This window comes from Bufo bufo, chromosome 10 (genome assembly GCF_905171765.1).
Source record: "Bufo bufo chromosome 10, aBufBuf1.1, whole genome shotgun sequence".
Lineage (NCBI taxonomy): Eukaryota > Metazoa > Chordata > Amphibia > Anura > Bufonidae > Bufo > Bufo bufo.
The window spans coordinates 24853210-24875494 of record NC_053398.1 but is presented as its reverse complement, the minus strand read 5'-3'; the positions used below and the strand labels follow the sequence as shown (position 1 = coordinate 24875494).

The 22285-nt window shown below is 45.8% G+C and overlaps 1 protein-coding gene across 1 annotated transcript in view; it reads left to right on the top strand.

Moving 5' to 3' along the window:
• Positions 1-22285, top strand: part of QSER1 (glutamine and serine rich 1) — a 55624-nt gene that overhangs the window by 30105 nt on the left and 3234 nt on the right. Inside the window, exons 4-11 of the mRNA XM_040410054.1 lie at positions 538-4104; positions 10870-11129; positions 14085-14201; positions 15743-15876; positions 18311-18525; positions 20016-20156; positions 21185-21282; positions 21420-21572. Of these exons, the coding sequence (XP_040265988.1) occupies positions 538-4104; positions 10870-11129; positions 14085-14201; positions 15743-15876; positions 18311-18525; positions 20016-20156; positions 21185-21282; positions 21420-21572 (4685 nt within the window). The remainder of the gene's footprint in view (positions 1-537; positions 4105-10869; positions 11130-14084; positions 14202-15742; positions 15877-18310; positions 18526-20015; positions 20157-21184; positions 21283-21419; positions 21573-22285) is intronic.

Below are 22285 nucleotides of genomic sequence, written 5' to 3'. Positions count from 1 at the left end.
ATTATTACGTCATCATTATTTAAATCCCCCAAAATATGCATATTAGGGAATTTGATTACCCACCTTTTGATGAAACATGTATGTATATATAACTGTCCACGGCACTCCTCTGTAGATGGTGAAAAAGTGTATTTATTCACACACATCTATCTCACAGTGACGTTTCAGTTCCGTGAGGGGACTGAAACATCGCTGTGAGATATGTGTGGATAAATACACTTTTTTTTCACCATCTACAGAGGAGTGCCGTGGACTTTCTTATATATATTATATGTACACACACACACACACACACTGTAAAAGCGAGCAGTACTCCAACACTTTATTACGTGTTGGAGTGCTGCTCGCTTTTACAGTTTATATATTGGGTAAGCTTGTCCCCATTGAGCGTGCACCCGATTTTGATTTTGATTTTGCAAATTAAGTCGGTTTGGATGTTCTTTTTGGTTTGTCTATATACATTCAGTAGTAAGGACCTTTTTTTCTTGTTGCTTTGCACAGTTGTACCATCCGTCTTACTCTGTCTCTTGTTTCCAGGCATGCATTCCTCGACAGCGACAGAACTGTTTGTTACTGGAGCTTTGCAAACCTCTGGAACATTTCCAACATCTGCGCTCTCAGCTTATCAACACCCAAACACATTCAGCTCTAGAAACTTTGCCACAACTCCATCTTTAACTCTTCAAGATGGGACTTTCAGCGCTACGACGAATGGTCTGCTTTCTCCTCACGACTCTTTGCTGCAACTCAAGACATCACAGACTCCTACCGCCTTGACATTTGAACGTCTTGGCAGCGCTGTGCTTAGTACTGGCATACCCCAGTCCTCAACATATCGGTCTGCCCAGGAATCTGCGCCTCATCTCTTACAGCCTCAGTTCAGTTTGTTGCCGTCGGCCCTCGGTGGGACCCAACAGACCGGTCAGCCATACAGTACATCAGTGTTTACTGGTTCTACCGCCTCCATAGAAAGAGCACTTCAGAGGGAATGTAGTGTTATAAAACACCATCAGAGGCCTTCTAGTACGCAGTCTGTACAGGCACAGCTATCTGGTACTCAGCATTCCTTACCGAATTATTTAACAAGTGTAACTGGGGCTGCCTTGCAGGACACATCAAGACAGTCCGCTCTGCTATGTGCTCCTCTCGGAGCTCTTACTCAGGTGAGCAATGGTGGACCGGTACAGAAAACTACTCAAGTTTCTGTGGAATTATCTCAATCTTACCCATCTGTCATACCATCCCCTGGTTTCCCTCCCTCTTCTACGAAATCAAAGAACTGTCCCACAAAGGCACCCCCGAGGTCCTCAAAGACCCCCAAATCTCAGAGTGTAGCGTCTCCTGGGCACACCCAAAGTTATATAAAGTCTTCTCAGAATCAGAGTTCTGTCATTTCAAGCCAAGCACAAGCCTTCTCCTCAGCACAGCTTAGTAGCCTTTTACCTGTAAGCCAGTCCCCCAGCTATGTCTCGACACAGTCCCCCAACCTACCATCTGCTAGTCAATCGCAAGTGTTTTCAACAATCAAATCGGAAAAGCTGCCTCCTTTATACAAACCACTGACTGCTTTCTCTAGCCAATCACAAACCATAACCTCCGGCAGCCAGACACTAAGTTACTCGACGGGTCAGTCGCTTGCGCTGTCTTCAGTTACGAGCGAGAACTACTCCGATCAAACGCGAGATTTGTCTTCAGCTAACCAGACTCAAAGTTATTCTTCCAGTAACACTCAGGGTTTAACTCCAGTCAGTCAATCACAAGTTAGCTATTCATCTCAGTCCCAGGTGATGTCACCAGTCAGTCCTTCAGAAAGTTATAATTCAGGATCGAACCTACCACTGTCATCCCCATCTCTTCCATTTTCGGCTTCCTCTCGCGGGCAGAATTTGCCTGCTTCGAGTCCTACCCAAAATTACATTTCTATGCATTCATCACAGGCTAATCAAGACTCTACTTCCCCACAGTCCCAAAAGTTTTTGCCAACCGTCCCCTCGTCCTCCTTTTCATCCCCTCCTAACTCGCAAGCGTTGCAAAACAGTAGAACGACTGCAGACTCCAAATCCTACGTCAAGAGGAAGTCCGAGACCAACCTGTATGCAGGTGTAAAGCAAGAGGAGAAATTCCAGATGTCTGATTTGCAGGCGTTACAACAGCAAGCCAATATTGAGTCTTCTGCTCAAGGACTAAACGACAGGGAGATGAGCACACAAGAGACGGCTTACAGTGTTTCCAAGGCGGATGACCGATATTCTCAAAGTGTTATCAAAAGCAATTCTCGTCTGGAAGACCAAGTTCTCGGCCTTCAAGGGCCAAAAAAAGATGAGCCAATGATGAGCCCTGTTGGTCATATGTCTCAGCATGTTGGTCATATGAACAGTTCGGCTGGCCACGATGCTAAAAATTCCACTGACTTGATACAGCCCACACAGGTTAGTGCTAAGGACTTGAGCCAGCATAACATGTTACACAAAGTGCACGAAACAAAGCATCCGGAGCAGCCAAGCACGTCCCCGCAGCTCCAAGCGGTTTTAAGGCATCCTCAGCACCTTCAGCTGCAAGGTACGCAGGTACTTCTGGATTCAGATTTGCAAATGTTTCAGCAGTCCATTTTACAGTCCGGCTTGGGCCAAGCAAAGGCACCTGCATCAATGCAGCGCATTCAGAGTCCTCAACAAGTAGCGCCACAGTTCCTTCAGATGGACGGACACATTATCCAGAGCAACGGAGGGCAGCCTCAGCCATCGCTGCACTCTCAAAGCTCCGACGTGATAAAAATGGACACCTCCGACGGGAAGCATCTGCAGCAACACTTGCAGCCAAAAGATTTTGGCCAGAGACCACGGCTAGACTCAAAGAATCAGTTTGAGTCTTTGAACCCCATGTGTTTTACAGAGTCCATGTTGCTCAGCGATGAAAGGAACTTTTTGTCTCATGTTGATGACATTTTAGCAGCAACCGCAGCCCAAGAATTTGCCAAGTCTTCGAGCGAGGATAACTTGTCTGTCAAACCAGATGACCCAAAGTCCCGCTTCCAGTCCCTAAATATAAGGAATACACCTACAAACTTTACTCCCTCAAAACAGCAGCAGAATCTAAACACGCTTTCATTAAATGGTGGCCAAACAGCAATAAACCTTTCTACTGTTTCTACGACTCATTCCAAAAACCCGAGTCTTGATCAAAACCAGATCCAGCCTTTGGAGCAAGACCTGCCAAGCGGTATGGGTTCACCGGTGCTAGGGACCAGTCAGGATGACCATGAGAAGAATTCTGAAATGAGCAAGAAGAATGACTCTAAGGACACTAATGACGTGGCGGGGGATATCGGAGATTCAGAATTTTTGGGCAGTGCAAAAAGCCTCAATGAGGACAATGGCGCATCTGATAGAGACTTTCTTATGAACACGGATGACCCTGCAGCTGTTGCTGGACAGGTCCAAGTCCAGCACATGTCAAAAAATGATCCTCAAGCAGGCAGCAGCTCTGGTGGCCAAATGGACGAAGACTGCCAAGATCTAGCCCAAGACGGCCTTCAAAAACTCAAGGGAAAAGATAAAATGCCAATGAAACATTTTACAGAAGACGAAAATGCAAACGTCAAGCAAGCTAAACGAAATGTGCAAATGAAACGGCCCTTGTCTAAAGGCCCCGACGCGGGGATGCAGTATTCATCACACGTTTCTGAGGGTTACTATGATAGTTACCAGCACCAAGAAAGGATGAGGCAGAAGATAAAGGAAGTGGAGGAGAAGCAACCGGAAGTAAAAACTGGTTTTATTGCCTCCTTCTTGGACTTTTTAAAGACTGGACCAAAACAGCAGTTTTCAGCCCCTGCAGTGCGTGTACCTAATCGAATCAGGAGGCCGTGTACCCCAGTCATAAAGAGCCCTTGTCCTGGCCCACCACCTCGGCCGCAGTCGGCAGGTTCTGAGATGGGTGGCTCTCCTAAAAAGACCGAGGAGGAGTTTAAGAAGAACCTGGAAGCGTTGCCTTCTTTTTCTTCTGATGATGATGATTCTGTTGGAGGCAATAATGATCTTCAGAAGAGCATCACCACAGCGTTGTCCGCCTTAGATGAGAACGGCGAGAAAAAGAATAAAGCAGGTGAGTGTTTCACATGTCCCGAAGAGCTCGATGTGCTGTGTTTCTTCTAAGACGTAGTTCTCACGAGCAGCGCTCCAGTAATCCCACAGGGCAACTATGCAGTGTACGGAGCTGTACAATGTGGGGGCGCATGGAGTCGGACCCCCTACCGATCTGATACTGATGACCTGTCCTGAGGATACGTCATCGATATCAAAGTGCAATTACTTTCATGCTGTGTGAAGAGAGTAGGCAGCAATCTAAAAGGCAGACACCTACTTGGCCAGCGTTAGTCTCCATTCATATTGCAGTATGTTCCATGGATGTAACACATTTCCAATTAAGGGTGATTGTGGAAAATCTGGAAATGTATTTGTTTTATTTAAAGGGGCTTTCTGCCCCTCTTAGTAGATGACAATGGGTTTTCGTTTTTGGTATATTTCATAGACTGTAATAGACAGGTACCGGCTGTGGGGTCTCAGGATCCACTTGGTAACCGATAGGTTGGGGTCTCAGTTCAAATCCATATGCTGGAAGCCCATCATTAGGAGATTTTTTGATATTTCTTAACCCTAGATTACTATTCCCTTCGTGGCCTGCTGTGTAGATTAATTGCATTCCCTGCTGTTAGGTTATTAATTGCCTTGGACAACCTGTAGGTTGCAGGAATTTCATTCTAGTCATTCGGGGACTGTGCTCGTGCTCAGGAACGCTGGAGCCACTGCTCTGTGGTGTCAACAAGGCTTTCTGTTTTTGGGTCTACATTTGGTCTTCAGCATACACTGGAGTATATATGTTAAAGGGGTTATCTGGGAATTACTATTGATGACCTGTCCTCAGGATATGCAATCAATATCAAATCGATGGGGTCCCGACTCCCGCCGATCTCCTGTTAGAAGAGGCCGGGTGCTCTGTGAGCACTGCGGCCACTTCCTAGGCCAGTGATGTCACTGTGCAGTGGTCACATGGCCTAGTTGCAGCTCAGCCCCATTTAAGTCCATGGGGCTGAGCTGCAATACCAAGCACTGCCACTATACGATGTACGGCACTGTTCTGGGAAAGCTGCCAGGAGCCCCTGAAACAGCTGATCGGTGGGGTTGCCCGGACTCAGGATAGGTCATCATCACATCAGTGGAGGTCTCAGGATAGGTCATCATTATCTTTACCTGGGTAACCCCTTTAAAGTACCAACTTCATTTTAGCTGAATTGTCCTAAGATGGATTGTAATAAATCTTGTGTCCCGTCAGGCGGCCACTGTGTCCACTTTCTGAAGCTCTGCTTGTTCAGGCTGACTTCTGTGCTTCAGCACAAGCTCCCCAGGGTATGATGAGTCCATTGCTCATTTCTGATGAAGGAATATAATGAGTAATGGACCACAAGGAACTAAAGCGATGGTGATCAGATAGTACAGTGACTAAAAAAAGTGCAGCTGTAGTTTTTATTTTAATTCCATGTTCACTTTGAATCACAATTTTTTTTTATTTATTTTTTATTGGGATTTTTAACATTGTGCAATCAAAAAGTCCAGAGTTGAAGTGTCAGTCCCTTACTGTTTTTAAGGTCTCTATTAGAAAAAGCTGCTGGGGTTGCTTAAGTGGATGAGTAGATAAGAACTATTAGGTGCCCCTCAGCTTATCCCCTCTGCAGCACTAGACCTCCCCTTAGTTTTATGGATAGGGCCAGGCATCAGCAACGTCATCTCATCTGGCCCCGCAATCCCTTGCCGTTGGTGGGGTAGTCATCTCTCCAGTGGGGCGAGGAGAATCAGATGTACTTTACGTGTACCAAGTGTGAACTGTAAGGTCCTAGAGCAAGATTACAGGGACAGCCAAGATGACTGCTGATGCCTGGCCCTATCGATCAAACTAAGGGGGGTGCCCAGAGCGGAGGAGCAAAGGTGCACTAGGTGGTTACACTGCTCTCGGTGCACTTACAGGGTCACAGAGTACAGACCTATCAAAGGTTTTGATCGGTGGGCGTCAGAGCTCTGACATCCCTAGTGATCAGTAACCTGACGAGAGAGAAGCGCTCACATATCATGTTCTCTCTCCTCGCTGCAAGACTCAGTAGACAGTCTATGAGCCCGTCTCTGTTCGGTCCCCTGCAGTGGAGTGAGAGGTCATGGTATGTGAGCACTTCTCTCTCCTCGTTCTAGCGATCCGTGGGAGCCTCAGCATTCGGACCCCCACTGATGAAGACTTTTGATATCTCTCTATGACGTCAACGTTTTCTGAAAACTCGGGGACCCTTTAAGCCCATCTGTGTGCGACATGAAACGCTGATTCCTCGAACTGTGCAGTGGATCAGCATAAGGGCTCATGAACATATTTGTCCGCATCCGATCCTCATTTTTTGCGAGTTGGATACAGACCCATTCGCTTCTATGGGGCCGCAAAAGATGTGGACAGCATTCCATGCGCTGTCCGCATCTGTTTGTCCATTCCGTGGCATCCACAAAAATGTAGAACGTGTCCTATTCTTGTCCGCATTATGGACAAGGATAGGACTGCTGGATTATGGGCTGGATGCGGTTTTGTGGATCTGCAGACCACAGAAACTGCTACGTCTGTGTGCATGAGCTCTTAGAAAGGTATGCTTTTAATCAGCAGGGTTAGACCTACCAGGTTTCATAGGGTTGATCCTGCTGACCGATGATCGTAAAGTAATTAAAGAGTTTCTGCCACCATAACCACTTTTCCACTATCCATAGGATAAGTGACCAGTGTCTCAGTGCTTAGGGACCAACTGTTGGGACCTCCACCATTCACAAGGACCGGTGTCTGTCCCATTGTCCCCTGTGTGAATGGAGCAGAGGTCGGGTATGTGCACTGCCACTCCAGTCGCTGTCGATGAAAGCCGAGTGCTGTACTCGACTGTCTGCCAGTCCTGTAGAGAATGTATGTAATGGCAGGGCCCATGCCTGACTTGTCACTCCATTCACACAGAGGAACGGGACCCCCACTGATAAGTCATTTCTCCAGTGCGGCGGATAGGGGGTAACTTGTAATACTGCTTGAATATGGCTTGTTGAAAGGAAGTGAACAATACTATTCAGTGCATAGGTGTCCGTGGCACCATCATTACCAGTTTATGTCCTGTTTAGGCTGATCGGGCAGAAAGGTTCTATATCCACCTTATATGCTGACCCCACATTTAGCTGATTGTAACCAAACCATCCTGTTTAACTAGTATGATTTGGTCATAGTATTTTGGGCAGCTTGAGGGTTAGCACCGATTCCTTACAGCACTGAGATTTGTGGGTTTGATTTCTGTATGGAGTTTGCATGGTTTTTCATCAACTGATAGGAAGCTATTTCATCCTGGTGTATGTGTCTGAGACGGGGAAATTGGATGAGAACCATAGGGATTACAGTATCTGTACGGCTATACAGGTGCCTCTCAGTGAGTTAGAATATCATTGAAAAGTTAAAGGGAGTCTGTCACCTCCATATGGCCATATACAGCGCTTACATGGCTCTGTAGCACACCTATACTGGATTGTAACGGTACTTTTGTTCCTTTCTTTAGACTTGCACAAGCAGGAAAAAACAGAGTTTAATTCATATGCAAATGAGCACTCGCAAGTGCCCAGGGGCGGCGTTCAGTGTGTAGGTGCCCAGGGGCGGCGTTCAGTGTGTAGGTGCCCAGGGGCGGCGTTCAGTGTGTAGGTGCCCAGGGGCGGCGTTCAGTGTGTAGGTGCCCAGGCTGCTCTGCCTTCTTTTCACTTTACTCCTCCCCAGCCTCTTTCTTTGCCCGCCCTCCAAGTCCTTTACGTCATCGCTAGGTCCGGCCAAGATCCCACGCCTGTGCACTGCTTCGCTGGGGCATGTGCACGGTGATGCCTATTGTGGGCACTGCATCGCCTCACCTAGTGCGCATGCCCTCGGCCAGACCTATTGATGAGGCAAGAGACTTGGAGGGCGGGCAAAGGAAGAGGCTGGGGAGGAGTAAAGTAAAAATAAGGCAGAGCAGCCTGGGCACCTACACACTGAACACCCCCCCCTGGGCACCTACACACTGAACTTTCCCCCTGGGCACCTACACACTGAACTTTCCCCCTGGGCACCTACACACTGAACTTTCCCCCTGGGCACCTACACACTGAACTTTCCCCCTGGGCACCTACACACTGAACTTTCCCCCTGGGCACCTACACACTGAACTTTCCCCCTGGGCACCTACACACTGAACGCCGCCCCTGGGCACCTACACACTGAACTTTCCCCCTGGGCACCTACACACTGAACTTTCCCCCTGGGCACCTACACACTGAACTTTCCCCCTGGGCACCTACACACTGAACTTTCCCCCTGGGCACCTACACACTGAACTTTCCCCCTGGGCACCTACACACTGAACTTTCCCCCTGGGCACCTACACACTGAACTTTCCCTCTGGGCACCTACACACTGAACGCCGCCCCTGGGCACCTACACACTGAACGCCGCCCCTGGGCACCTACACACTGAACGCCGCCCCTGGGCACTTGCGAGTGCTCACTTGAATATGAATTAAACTCAGTTTTTCCTGCTTGTGCAAGTCTAAAGGAAAGAACAAAGGTACCGTTACAATCCTGTGTAGGTGTGCTACAGAGCCATGTAAGCACTGTATATGGCCATATGGAGGTGACAGACTCCCTTTAATTTTATTTCAGTAATTCAATTCAAAAAGCAAAACTCCCAATATTCTATAGATTTGTCACACACAGAGTGATCTACTTCGTGGTTTTTCTTTTAATGTTGATGATTATGGCTTACAGCTAATGAAAACCCAAAAGTCAGTATCACAGAAAATTTAGAATATTGTGAAAAAGTTCTGTATTGTAGACTCATGGTGTCACGCTCTAGTCAGCCAATCCACACAAACACCTGTAAAGGTTTCCTAAGCCTTTAAATGGTTCCTCAGTCTGGTTCGGTAGGCTACACAATCATGGGGAAGACTGCTGACAGTTGTCCAGAAGACAGTCACTGACACCCTCCACAAGGAGGAGAAGCCACAAAAGGCCATTGCTAAAGCAGCTGGCTGTTCAGAGTGCTGTGTCCAAGCATATTAATGGAAAGTTGAACGGGGAGGAAAGTGTGGTAGAAAAAAAAGTGCACAAGCAACAGGGATAACTGCAGCCTTGGAAAGTTTATCAAGAAAAGGCCAATAAAGAATTTGGGGGAGATTCACAAGGAGTGGACAGCATCTGGAGTCAGTTCTTCTAGAGCCACCGCACACAGACGTATCCAGGACATGGGCTACAACTGTCACATTCCTTGTGTCAAGCCATTCCATGTCAGAAGCGTCTTACCTGGGCTAAGGAGAGAAAGGACTGGACTGTTCTCAATGGTCCAAAATTTTTCAGATTAAAAGTAAATTTTGCATTTCAAAAAAGAGAAGTAGATGGCTCACCTAAATCCAAAAAATGGATAAAGATCCTAAAAAAACACAAATTTAATATACCACATATATATCGACACTATATTGCCGAGCTCCTGCACCTATCTGGTGCCTACAGATATAGAGAAAACTTACAATAGATAATAATGGGCCGGTGCTCAAAACGTTTTTTGTTTGGAGCACCTATCGATATTTGTTTTTAGCACCGGCCCATTTTCTATTGTAAATTTTGCATTTCATTTGGAAACCAAAGTCTAGAGGATGAGTGGCGAGGCGCACAATCCAAGTTGGGTGAGGTTTCCACAGTCAGTGATGGTTTGAGGAGCCGTGTCATCTGCTGGTGTTGGTCCTCTGTGTTATATCAAGTCCAAAGTCAGCGCAGCCGTCTACCGGGATATCTTAGAGCGCTTCATGCTTCCCTCCGCTGACAAGCTTTATGGAGATGGTGATTTCATGTTCCAGCAGGACTTGGCACCTGCCCACACTGCCAAAAGTGCCAATACCTGGTGTAATACCCACGGTGTCACTGTGCTAGATTGTCCAGCAAACTCTCCTGACCTAAACCCCATGGAGAATCTATAGGAAGATGAGACGCCAGACCCAACAATACAGACGACCTGAAGACCTCTATCAAAGAAACCTGGGCCTCCATAACACCTCAGCAGTGCCACAGGCTGATCGCCTCCATGCCACGCCATTAATTCATGTAAACGGAGCCCCGACAAAGTACTGACTGCATGTTCTGGACAGACTTCTCAGTAGGCTAACATTTCTGGATTAAAAATCCAGACTTCTGGGTTTTCATTCGCTGTAAGCCGTGATCATCAACATTAAAAGAAAGAAACGCTTGAAATGGATCACTCTGTGCGTAATGAGTCTATAGAATATGGGATGTTCACTTTCTGAATTAGTGAAATAAAATAACTTTTCGATGATATTCTAATTTATTGAGATGCGCCTGTATAGTCAACAGGAAATCCGTATTACTTTTGTGTCCAGATGCATTCGCCATCTGTGGTGTTGTACTGGAATATGCTTTTCCACAATTTTCACAGGCCGCCCGTGACTTGGCGATTGGAGAAGATTCCTTTACCTCCAGGACTGCAGTGGTCTTGATTTATGGCAGCAATACACTTACATGACGAATGTTCGTGCTCGCGTGTGCATCACTTTTTGACAGCTTGGGTTGTCTGCGTTGTTTAATTACCGCTGCAGCATTAAACTAAAACTGGTAATAACTTCTCTCACTTGTCAGTGGTATCCGTAAATGAAGTGTAAGCTATGAGGTTAAATCTTCCAGGGAACAGAGCCAAGAAAATACTAGCACTGCTGCTCTACATGCAGGAACTTGAGTGATTTTACTCTATTTATTTTTTATTTTATTTAATTTTTTTTATGAAAAGGTGAAAAGGCACCAACTTCAGGAAAGCAGGAATCTCCTCCAGTCTCTTCCCCAAGAACCACTCAGGAGAAGCCAAAAGTGACCGAGACACAGAAGAGCACCCAAAATGAGCTCACGCAGACCGAGCAGCTGGCCAAGCCGCACGACGCCATTGCAATCGAAGGCGGCACGGATGACGAGGGCACGGAAAGCGGTGGAGAGGGGATCTACAGGGAACGTGACGAGTATGTGGTCAAGATTGAAGACATAGAAATGCTGAAAGTAAGTTTACAGTCAGGTCATTCTTCCTTTTGGGAGGAGTTTCTAGTATGGCCGCTGAGCTTAATTTGCATACTTTTTTTTCCCCCCATGGATCATGGTCTTGAAAATATTTCTTCTTAACCCCTCTGGGTCTCCTCAATGAGAACCAGTACCCCCTGAAACTAGGCTTACAAAACCCATAAAATCCTAAGATCTTTGGGGACAAAATATTTGCATATGACTTTTCCAATGCAATTTTTTTTTTTTTTTGCAATTTGTATATGTACAAATTTAAAAACATTAAGAAATGTGAATATTTTTAAAGTAATACATAAACAATGAAGGTTAAATAATTACGGTATACCGATAAATTGTAATGGTATCGGAATGGTAAGGAAATGCACGAATTGCATTGATGAGGCCGGGTGTTCACACTGCAGCCTAAACCGCTCTGAGGTTTTCAAATAGTTGCAATTGGCAACACTTAGAACGATTTACTAAGATATGACGTAAATGTGGGATAGGTGCGGGTATCTCCAGAAGGGGCCTCAGAAGTGAAGGAGAGCGCACTGTGCATGCGAGGCGTGCTGTACATTCACTGCTATGGGAAGTCAGAAAATAGCCGAATAGGATCCTATTAGCGGTGAATGGGGGACGCCCACCTCTCCATTTTTCGCTATGGGAGTGCTGGAAATGGCTGTGCCAGCGCTCGGCTATCTATGGAACGCCCATAGCAGTGAATAGAGGTTGGTTGCGATCGCTTGATGGGCTCTCGTTCACTTCGGGGGTCCGTTCTAGAGATGGGAGCGGGTCCCCCCCTCTGGGACCCGCTCCAATCTTTCATTGATGGCATATCCTAGCAATATGCCATCAATGTTATTGCCGGCAAAATCATGTGGCCAATTAAAGGAGTTGTCCCATTAATGTATATGTATGCCGCCAGAAATCACTGTTATGTCACTTTCTCTAAGCAACACCAAACCTACCTTAGGGCTCATGCACACGAACCTAAGTATTTTGCGGTCCGCAAAAAAATATGGATGACATCCGCATGCCTTCCGTATTTTGCAGAATGGAACAGCTGGCCCCTAATAGAACAGTACTATCCTTGTCCGTAATGCGGACAATAATAGGACATGTTCTATTTTTTTTCCAGAACGGAAATACGTAAACAGAATGTACATGGAGTAACTTTTTTTTTTTGCGAACCTTTTGAAATGAATGGTTCAGCATTTGGTGCGCCAAAAAAACTGACACCGAAAGAAAATACGTTTGTGTGCATGAGCCCTTATTTTAAAGTTATTAGCCTACCATTACATCCTGCGGCAAATCTGGATAATCAGTTGCTGTAGGTTAAGTCCTGCATTGGAGCCATGTACTGTATGACGTAGGAAGCGTCACTGGTTAGAACAAGGGGCGTGGTTAGTGTCACATGATCTGCTGATGTCAGGACACATCTCACTGCCCTAAGGCGTGATGGGACAGCAGACACATGAATCCTACTTCCTGGTTTGTCAAGCATGGGGGGTAAGAGAGAGCTGCAAATGAGGTCAAATTGAAGGGGAACAAAAAAAAAAACAGTCCAAGGAGGAATAGGGGCTATAGTAATTAATGAAAATACAATTTAGGGTGAAAAGTAGTTTGGCACAACTAGAGATGAGCCAATTTCATATTTTGAAATTAGTTCACGCTTCGTTTGGTGGTAAAAGCAGAATTACGTTATGGATTTCGTTACCACGGACCATAACGCAATTCTATGACGGAATGCATAACTGAATGCCTCTAAAGTCATAAGTCTATGGGCTGCATAACAGATCCGTCCCGTTTCCGTTATGCAGGGGAGTCTTCTGTTATGCATTCCGTTATAGACTTGCGTTATGGTCCATGGTAACAGAATCCATAACGCAATTCTGCTTTTACCACCAAACCAAGCGTGAACGAATTTCATAACATGAAATTGGCTCCTCTCTAGGCACAACCCCTTTAATGGTGTTTGAAGACTGGCCTGGTGGGCATGGTTTCGGCTGCATGAGTGCTTAGCCTTATTGATACGTGGGTAGACTTTTACTTTTACTGTGGAGTTCACTGAACACTAAATACTGGTCATAAAACTCCTAAAGGTGGTTCTGTAAGTGAAGACCTAGATGGGAAGACATGGTCCAATCACTTGGACCTTTTGATCTTTGCATCTAGTGGCATGACCAAGCACCATCCGAAAAAAAAGCTTAGTGGACCGGAAAGGAAGTGGCATGACTCCTTCCTGTGAACGTAGTTTTAGCGATTGGGGTGTTCATCACAGCGGGACCCTCTCTTTAGTAATGTGTGACCAGTACGTTTTCCGAGACAACCCTTTTGATTCAGTGGTCAGGCTGCAGGTCTGATGATGTGGCTGGTAATGTTATCCATTGCAGTACCCTGTCCCTCATGTAGTTTGCTAACTGGTGCCACCATAACAAAATGCCATAGTACTTCTTTAACCTGATGCTCCTTTTGTTAACATATATTAAAGGGGTTCTACTGTTATTTTAAACTGATGATAGATCATCAGCATCTGATCGGCGGGGGGTCCCGGGTGTCGGACCCCTGCCGATCAGCTGTTTGAGAAGGCAGCGGCGCTGGCAGTAGTGCCGCGGCCTTCTCGCTGTTTACCGCAGGCCCTTTTACGTCACGACTAGTGTCAATGGCCTGGGCGGGGCTAATCTCTGTTCACTTGAATGGGGCTTAGCCGTGCCCAGGCCAGTTATACTAGTTGTAATGTCAGTGGGCCTGCGGTAAACAACGAGAAGGCCGCAGCACTACTGCCAGTGCCGCTGCCTTCTCAAACAGCTGATCGGTGGGGGTCCCGGGTGTTGGACCCCCGCCGATCAGATGCTTATGATCTATCCAGAGGATAAATCATCAGTTTAAAATAACTGCAGAACCCCTTTAATCTACCTTACCTCCATTTTTAATTTTGTTTTTTGTTTTTAACATTAGGAAGCATTGCGTACTGGCAAGGAACCTCCAGCCATTTGGAAAGTCCAAAAGGCCTTGCTCCAGAAGTTTATCCCTGAGATTCGAGAAGGACAGAGGTTGTTTGCTGCCACAAACAGTGTAAGTTGTGTAATCATTTTTGGCCGGGTGTCAAAATCCCAATATTCCTACTATGAATCCCGCTGCCATCAGGTTCTGTGCATACCAGTTTTTCCTTTAGATAAAATATACTGCCTTCCATGATGTCTAGAAACATCATAGAAGGCAATGTTCTTGAGGTTCAAAGGGCTTCACCAGAGAATAATAGCATTGGGGTATTGGAAGCAGCAGCTAGGGCTCCATAGCTACTTGGAGTGACCTGCAACTCGCTGTAAAACTGCGGCATTGGGTGCTCGCGCTGAATTGTTCTGTGGCTCACGGGCGGCCTAAAACCTATTCCCATTTCAGTATGGACATCCTCCTGACTGGATGCAGCAGCCTGAGGTGGTTGGGACTGCAGAAATAGCATAGCACATCTCACTCAGTTGTTTCATAGTTCTGGTCACCTCTTTCAGATGGGAGAGGGCTTGGCGGGGGCTGAGATGGACTCGCATCGATTCAATATTGATGGCCTATTCTGTGGATAGGGTATAAATGATTGAGATGGGAATACCCCTTTAAAGTGAGTCTGTCACCACATTTGAGCATATTAGACTGATCAAATAGCGTTATATGTGCCACCCAGAACTTAAAAACGGTACCTTTGTTGTATCTAGTGGAGTTTTCTTTCAGCCAAAAATGAACTTTTAAGATTCTGTAAATGCGCCCTCTCAAGTGCCCAGGGCGGCGTCTCAATCGTCCGAGGCCCAGGCAGCACCTCCTCAACGGCTCATAACCCCGACCTCCGTGTGCCTCTGCCCACCCGTTTACTCTCCTCCTCTCTCCTTTTCCACTGCGGCTGCGCGGTCAAACTGTCAACTCATCCCGCAAAAAATGAGACCCTACCTAAGATAATCGCCCAAAAACTGAAAAAACTATGGCTCTGAGACTATGGAGACACAAACATTTTTTTGGTTTCAAAAATGAAATCATTGTGTAAAACTTACATAAATAAAAAAATAGTATACATATTAGGTATCACCGCGTCCGTGACAACCTGGTCTATAAAAATACCACATGATCTAACCTCTCAGATGAATTTTGTAAATAACAAATAAATAAAAAAACGGTGCCAAAACAGCTATTTCTTGTTACATTGCCTCACAAAACGTGTAATATAGAGCAACCAAAAATCCTATGTACCCTGCACAGTCCAACACTGGCAGCACTAATAGGATAATGTCAGACTATGCAGGGACACCCCCGCCCCGCCCCCCAACTTGTAGCACCCATCTGGACCTGCTAGTAATTCATTCACAACTTCTAGCAGGAATAATAAAGGGGTGACGCAACATAAGTCATAAGAATAGAGGCTCCAGAATTATTACACGGGGAATGCAAGTTACTAAAAGGAGGGGGGCAGCTCCATTGTATGTACGTATACTGAGACGTATAGATCAGCAGAGCAGAAAAGCAGGTCTCTTAGAATTCAAGAAGAATTAGTTCTGGTTGAAGCTCAGAGAAATATAATTGACAGATGCATTCAGTTCATGCTGACACTTGTGTTCTATTCTCTCATACAGTACCTTGGCTACTTTGGAGATGCCAAAACAAAATATAAGCGCGTATATGTGAAATTCGTGGAGAACGCAAACAAAAAGGAGTACGTGAGAGTGTGCTCAAAGAAACCCAAGAGCAAGGCTGCTCCCGTTCCCAGGTACTGGCCTCTGCTGTGATGAGTGACCGTCATGGTGCTTTGTAGGTTATGTAAGCTGTACGGTGGGGTACGGGGTGGAAATTTGGCAGCTTACTTCGGAATAAGGTGAAGCTATTTTTATTGAACATTTTACAATCTTGTGTAACTCATATAAAGAATAGATAAAGCAAACAACCCCTCGCCCAGTCCGATAAAGTAAGATGATACGGCAGGGTCATAATAGCGGCATAAATAAATGAAAGTACAAATATAGAGAAGTAGGCGCCGTGTACACGTACAGAATTTATCATCATGTCGCCACAGGAGTTGTCATCCGATATCTCCGCATGAATATGAAAGTTTGCAATGTAGGAAACTTCAAAAACCGGGTGACAATCTCCTGTAGTGCCGTAATGTTGGCCTTGGTGGTGGGAATAGTGACCCACTTCCTGACCAGGCGCATCTTCTGTTTTTGCAGTACATGCAACTTTGAAAGCTATAACTTCTTTTCTGTTCAGTTATGTGAATACTATTTGCAATATTTATCAGTTATGCGGGGCTTTATTTTATTATTATTTTTTTTTATTATTGTAACCTGAAAATTTTTTATTTTTTTTTAATAGCACAATGTGCAAATAAAAAACTTTATTTTTATGTCCCTTTTCCAAACCGTCATTTTCTGCAAACCCATTCCTGCCTTCTCTATGGGGAGCCCGCTGTCGCTAACAGCCGGACCCCCTCTCCCGCAGCTGCTTTTTCTGCAAGGACATTTTAAAACACCCGTGCAGACATCTATGCCGACCGCCCGGACAGATATAGTCAATGGGCGGTCGGCAGGGGGTTAACAACACTCCAGGACTTTATTTTAGCTAGAATTCTCTACCAGGTGTAGACTTTCCCCCGCACACTACAGGTTTAGGCTTCATTCACACTTCCGCAATTCTGTTCCGCATTTTGCGGAACAGAATTGCGGACCCATTCATTTCTATGGTGCCGCACGATGTGCTGCCCGGATCCGGAAATGCGGGTCCGCAATTCTGATCCCGAAAAAAATAGAACATGTCCTATTCTTCTCCGCAATTGCGGACAAGATTAGGCACTTCCTATTAAGTGCCGGCGTTGTGCGGTCCGCAAAATGCGGAACGCACATTGCTGGTGTCTGTGCTTTGTGGATCCGTGGATCCGCAAAACACACACGGATGTGTGAATGGACCCTTAGAATATTTTACATGGACAGAACCAGAGTCATTATTTTTCTCTACTGACTAAATGATTAAAACATCTTCTAGAAGACCATGGAGCGCTGCGATTGGTGGCAGCTGAAGACGTTACTCGAGAATTCCCTTTATAGATATTTTGAAACGGAAATTTGCCTGTCTGGGAACCTTGTCCTAATTATTTCTTAAGGATGAAACACAAATCCAAGCACTGTGTGCCACTAAAAAGGGGGACGCGCTTAAATCTTCCTATGTCGTGTCTGTATTCTCTGCGATTGCCGTCTACTGGCAGAAATAGAAATCCACACCTACCCTTTCTCCACACTGCGATCAGTGCTGATTGTGACGTAACGGGCAGACCCTCCAGGATGGCAAGGCCTGCGGAGGGAATCCTACTTGCGCTTGGTTCCTGCTCCCCCACAGCCGCTGCGAAAGCCTCTGTCTTCCTGCTTTTAACATCTGGTGTGGCTGGCCTCAGCGGTGACGTGTCATCACTGGGTCTCGTGATGCATGGGGGACACTTCACCAGCTGCAGCCAGTCATTGTCTGCAGCGGCCACGTGACCCACGTCAAACTGGATGTTAACAGGGAGACTGGGAAGCGAAGGAGCCGAAACCCAGCGGCAGGGTTCAGGTAAGTATGATTACCTCCGCAGGTCTGGCCTTGGCCGCGTGGTTGGGGAGGGGTAACAACCCCTTTAAGAGGTTAAACAACCAGGATTTAAGTTTTGACCTGTCCCATCCATTTATTGCAGAATTGTGGCTGTCACTCACTCCGGTACTAATCGCTCAGGTACAACTGTTGTGCCCCCACGATCAGAGATGACTGATACGTGCCACATTCTGCAGCAGATGCATCCCACTGATGACTTGCATGTATGTGATTTTGTAGGAGAGGATCCCTTAGAGTATAAGAGTATGGTTGCATCCACTAATCAGAACCACCGCACCCCCCTCCCCTCCAAAGACCAAAAAGGGGCTGTAAAGAAAGCACTTCCTGTTTTGGTGGCATCACATGGTGTATCACATGATTCCTATCGGCCACAGTTTTGAAAAGGGTCAGGTGGCATACACAGCTGCACTACGCCATGAGCTGTGGGCATGAGTGGAACCTCTGATAGAAGTCTGTTAGGACACGCGGCTAGACCTGACAGGTTCTCTTTAATCCTTCAGAATAATTTTCAGGCTGGCAGTATATCATTGGAGCTGACATTTACTCGCTAATCCTTGTCGTTTCAGTCGAAGCACTCATACAAAGGTCAACGTGAGTAACAAGGCAACCACCGAGACTCCTCCGCAGAAAACCGCGCCGCCAAAAGTCGTGTCTGCAAAACCAAAAGCCAAACAGCCAAAGACCAAGGCTGAACCTCCACCAAAGAAGAGGAAACAGTGGAAGGAGGAGTTCTCATCTTCTCAGTCGGACTCCTCGCCGGACATGCAGAGTGATGAGGAAGGTAAGGAAAGAAGAACCGTGAAGACCTCAAAGGGACGTTCTGACCCCCAGGTTCAAATCAGATATTGCCCAGAATGCGTTCCAGCTCTGAGGGTTCCTTCTGTCGTCAGATGCACTTATATATAATTTTTGGTTTTTCTTCTGGAGCGCTGAATCGGTGCAGTACCTGCAGGTCTTTTAGGTCCCTGCTACCCGTCCTATTAATCCAGGTGCTGGTTGCAGAGAGCCACACATGCTGCACTGATACAGCGCTCCAGATCACAGCGGGAGCAGGCACTGACAGTAGCCAGGGTCCCGCTGTAACGCCCCCTCAGGCGGGTGGTAGAGTGCACTGCTTCAGTCCCTACCAGTTCCCTGAGCAAGATGGGAGCATGGAGTCTGGGTCTGCACATGGCTGCTGAGAACCAGGACATCAGTATATCTGATACTCTCTATATACATTGGATACTCTAATGCAATCCTCCCTCTGTATACATTGTATGCACCCTCCAGTCCTTCCTCTGGATACATTGTATACCTTCCGCTATATACATTGTATACCCCCCTCCAGTCTTTCCTCTGTATACATTGTATACCCCTCCAGTCCTTTCTCTGTATACATCGTATACCTTCCTCCAGTTAGATTGTATACTCCTTCCAGCTATATAAAGGATTTGTATAATTCACTGTGTTTTTGCCACATAAAAAAAACTGGGAAACTGTCAACAAGCAGGCTAGCTGCTGTTGATTTATCGTTATTATGGCTTTATATATGCGGCTTGATAGCATAGCTCATTAACAATCTCAGATACCTATTAACACATCCACGTTGTCGAAATACCCAATACTTGCATTGGACATGCTGGGAGTTCTGGGAACATTTTTTTTCTAAAACCAGTAATTGTTTCAAAACTGGAATAGAATGTGCAGGCGCTTGCTCCATAGTCATTGCCATTTGTAATGTGTGAATGGACCCTAAAGGGATTGCACAAAATTAGAAAAACATTGCTGCTTTTTTTTTTTTTTTAAAACAGCACCAGCCCTGTCCGCAGGTGGTGAGCGGTATTGCAGCTCGGCCCCATTCACATCAGTGAAGCTGAGCTGCAGTAGCAGAGGCATGCCATGGACAGCAGTGACGCTGTTTCTGACAGAAAGCTGCCAAGTTATTGAAATCCTGGACAAGTCCTTTAATGTTTTAATGAGCCATCAGTCTCACGGCACGTTCACTGCAGAAAACGCTTTTATATCCTTTTTGTAGTTTCCTTATGGGCGTTTGATTGAAATGTGACTTCTCCCACAGCTGCCGGAGAGCCATATATTGGGGAATTAAACCTAATGCATTTGCCACAGACTTTCTCTGTAGGTAATTCCGCATAGGCTCTGCTCATAACTAGAAACGTGCCAATATACCGGCTCAGGCTTGCGACAAATGCAGATGCCGCCTGGTGGACACCATTGACTTATTATGGGGCTCCACCGTGGTTTCTATCTTATTATATTGTTTTCTTTCAGAGTTTGAGCCCCCGCCTCCCCCAGTTGTTACTCGCTTCTTGAACACAAGGGCCATGAAAGAGACCTTCAAGGGATACATTGAGCTGCTTGTAGGAGTTGCGTTGGATGCCGATGTGATGCAAAACCTGGAGAAAGATAATGGTAAACTCTTTAGTTTTTATTTTACTTTTATTTTTTAGCTTTTATTTTATTTTCTGTCCGAAAAATAGTTGCACACCCCTTATTACAGATCATCGAGACCTGTAGTATGGCTCCTTACCTGCTTTGGTACCTCTGTGTGCCTCCCAATATTTACAGAAACTTTGTCATGGATTGCCAATGAATCTGTGAAAAAAAATCTGTGAAAACGCCATTACATGCCGTATTCCAGAGGTGAATATAGTGGTTTGTGGAGGCATACTGTGTGCCTCAGGGCCCATAATGCGGACACATAGGGATGCTGTGGTGTGCCGCTGTACACAGTCCATGTACAGGGCTGATTCTAGTCTTTTTGCTGCCTGAGGCCAAAATTGAAATGGCGCCACCTAAATGACACTTGTATTATAATGCCCCCTTTAGTACCAGTATGTATATTGCCCCCTGTAGTGCCCATATGTATAGTGCTCTAGCCTGTATTATGCCACACCTGTAGTGCCCCCTGAAGCCATCCCTCGCTGTAGTGCTTCCTGTATTATAGTTCCCCCTGTAGTTGTATGGCCTGTAATGTATAATGCTCTCACCGCTATCCCCACAGTATAATGACCCCCTGTAGGCGAAGTATATATAATGCTCTCCCCCTGTAGTATAATGCCCCCATATATAAAATGCTATGTCCCTGTATATATAATGCTCGACCCCCCCCCCCCCCCGACCCACAAAGTAGTATGATGCCCACATATATAAATTCCCCCACCCTAGAGTGTAATCCCCCCATATATATAGTGTCCTCCCCACTCCCTTAGTGCCTAGAAGCCTATGAGGCTGAACAGCAGGGATCCTGTGCCCGCCATAAACTTCCAACCCCCTCAGAGGCAGTTTGGTCGCCACCTGAGGCGAGATAACATAAGTGGGCCTGTCCATGTGTGAGAGTCCTTAGTTGTGCGCTCAAATACCCGACTATACATGGACTATCTGCTCTGAAATGTTGGGGTGCCTTCACTTTATATTGCTGGTATTTTTTGGCTTCCCAGATGAAGTTCTTCTGCCACACATGAGGAAGATCGAAGGGATGTTAAATGAGAACAGGAGGCGACTGCTCACAAAACTACAGATGGATCAGCCATTGAAGGTATCCACATGAAGAGTTTCTAGGGGGGCTTTGCAATGGGACAGTTATTTTGGAACCTTAGAAAAGTTAAATCAAATATTAATCTGCTGTGATTTTGTACTGACCACATCTAACTCATTCTGCTTTTGGATTTTTAGAATGCCTTGGAAAATTATCCAGATATAACCACGATTACTCGTGATGCAAAAGGAAAATCAGGAGGGGCACCTGTGTGTAAAATAAAAGTACACGGCAAATGGTACAACAAGAAAACCATGCGACCCACTAAAACCGCTTCAAAGCAATCACAGGTATGTAATAAACGGTGTTTCCCAGCCGACTCCTGCTCGCAGTGATCGGGATCAGAAATCACTCAGATCCCGGTCATGTAACCCTGGTCAATAGCAGCCATGGCATCTGAGGGAAGGGGTTCTCTTTGACCTCAGATTGGATCACCCTACAGTAAAATCGCAGGATGGCGATTGTTTTGCTATGGCAGCCTAGTGTCTTGTAAAGGTTCCCAGACCTGCTGTAGTAAACTGCCAGCAACAGGGCTTAATAGGCAGTACAGAGAATGCCCATAGACTGCAAAAGTTACCTATTGCAGTCTATGGTATAAGCAGTCGAATGATTGCATGTGCAAGTCCCCCTAGGGGAACTAAAAAGTAAGAGAAAAATGTTTTAAAAAATATGGAAAAGTATAAAAAATTCAAGCCACCCTTTCCAAATTTACATATAAAAATTCAAAAATAGATGTCATTGGTATTACTGTGTTCGAGAAGATTCAGACTATTTAAATATAAAAGTATTTACACTGCACGGTAAAAATCTAAATGACCGGACCACCATTTTTGTTTTGGCCACTTCAACCCACCCAAAAATTATTTGTCAAAAATTATTAAAAAGTTGTATGTTCCCCAGGATCCTATCAGCAAAAAATGCAGCTCGCCCTGCAAAAATCAAGCCCTCACCCAGCTCTGTAGAAAAAAAAAAAAAAAAAAAAAAAAAAAATATATATATATAT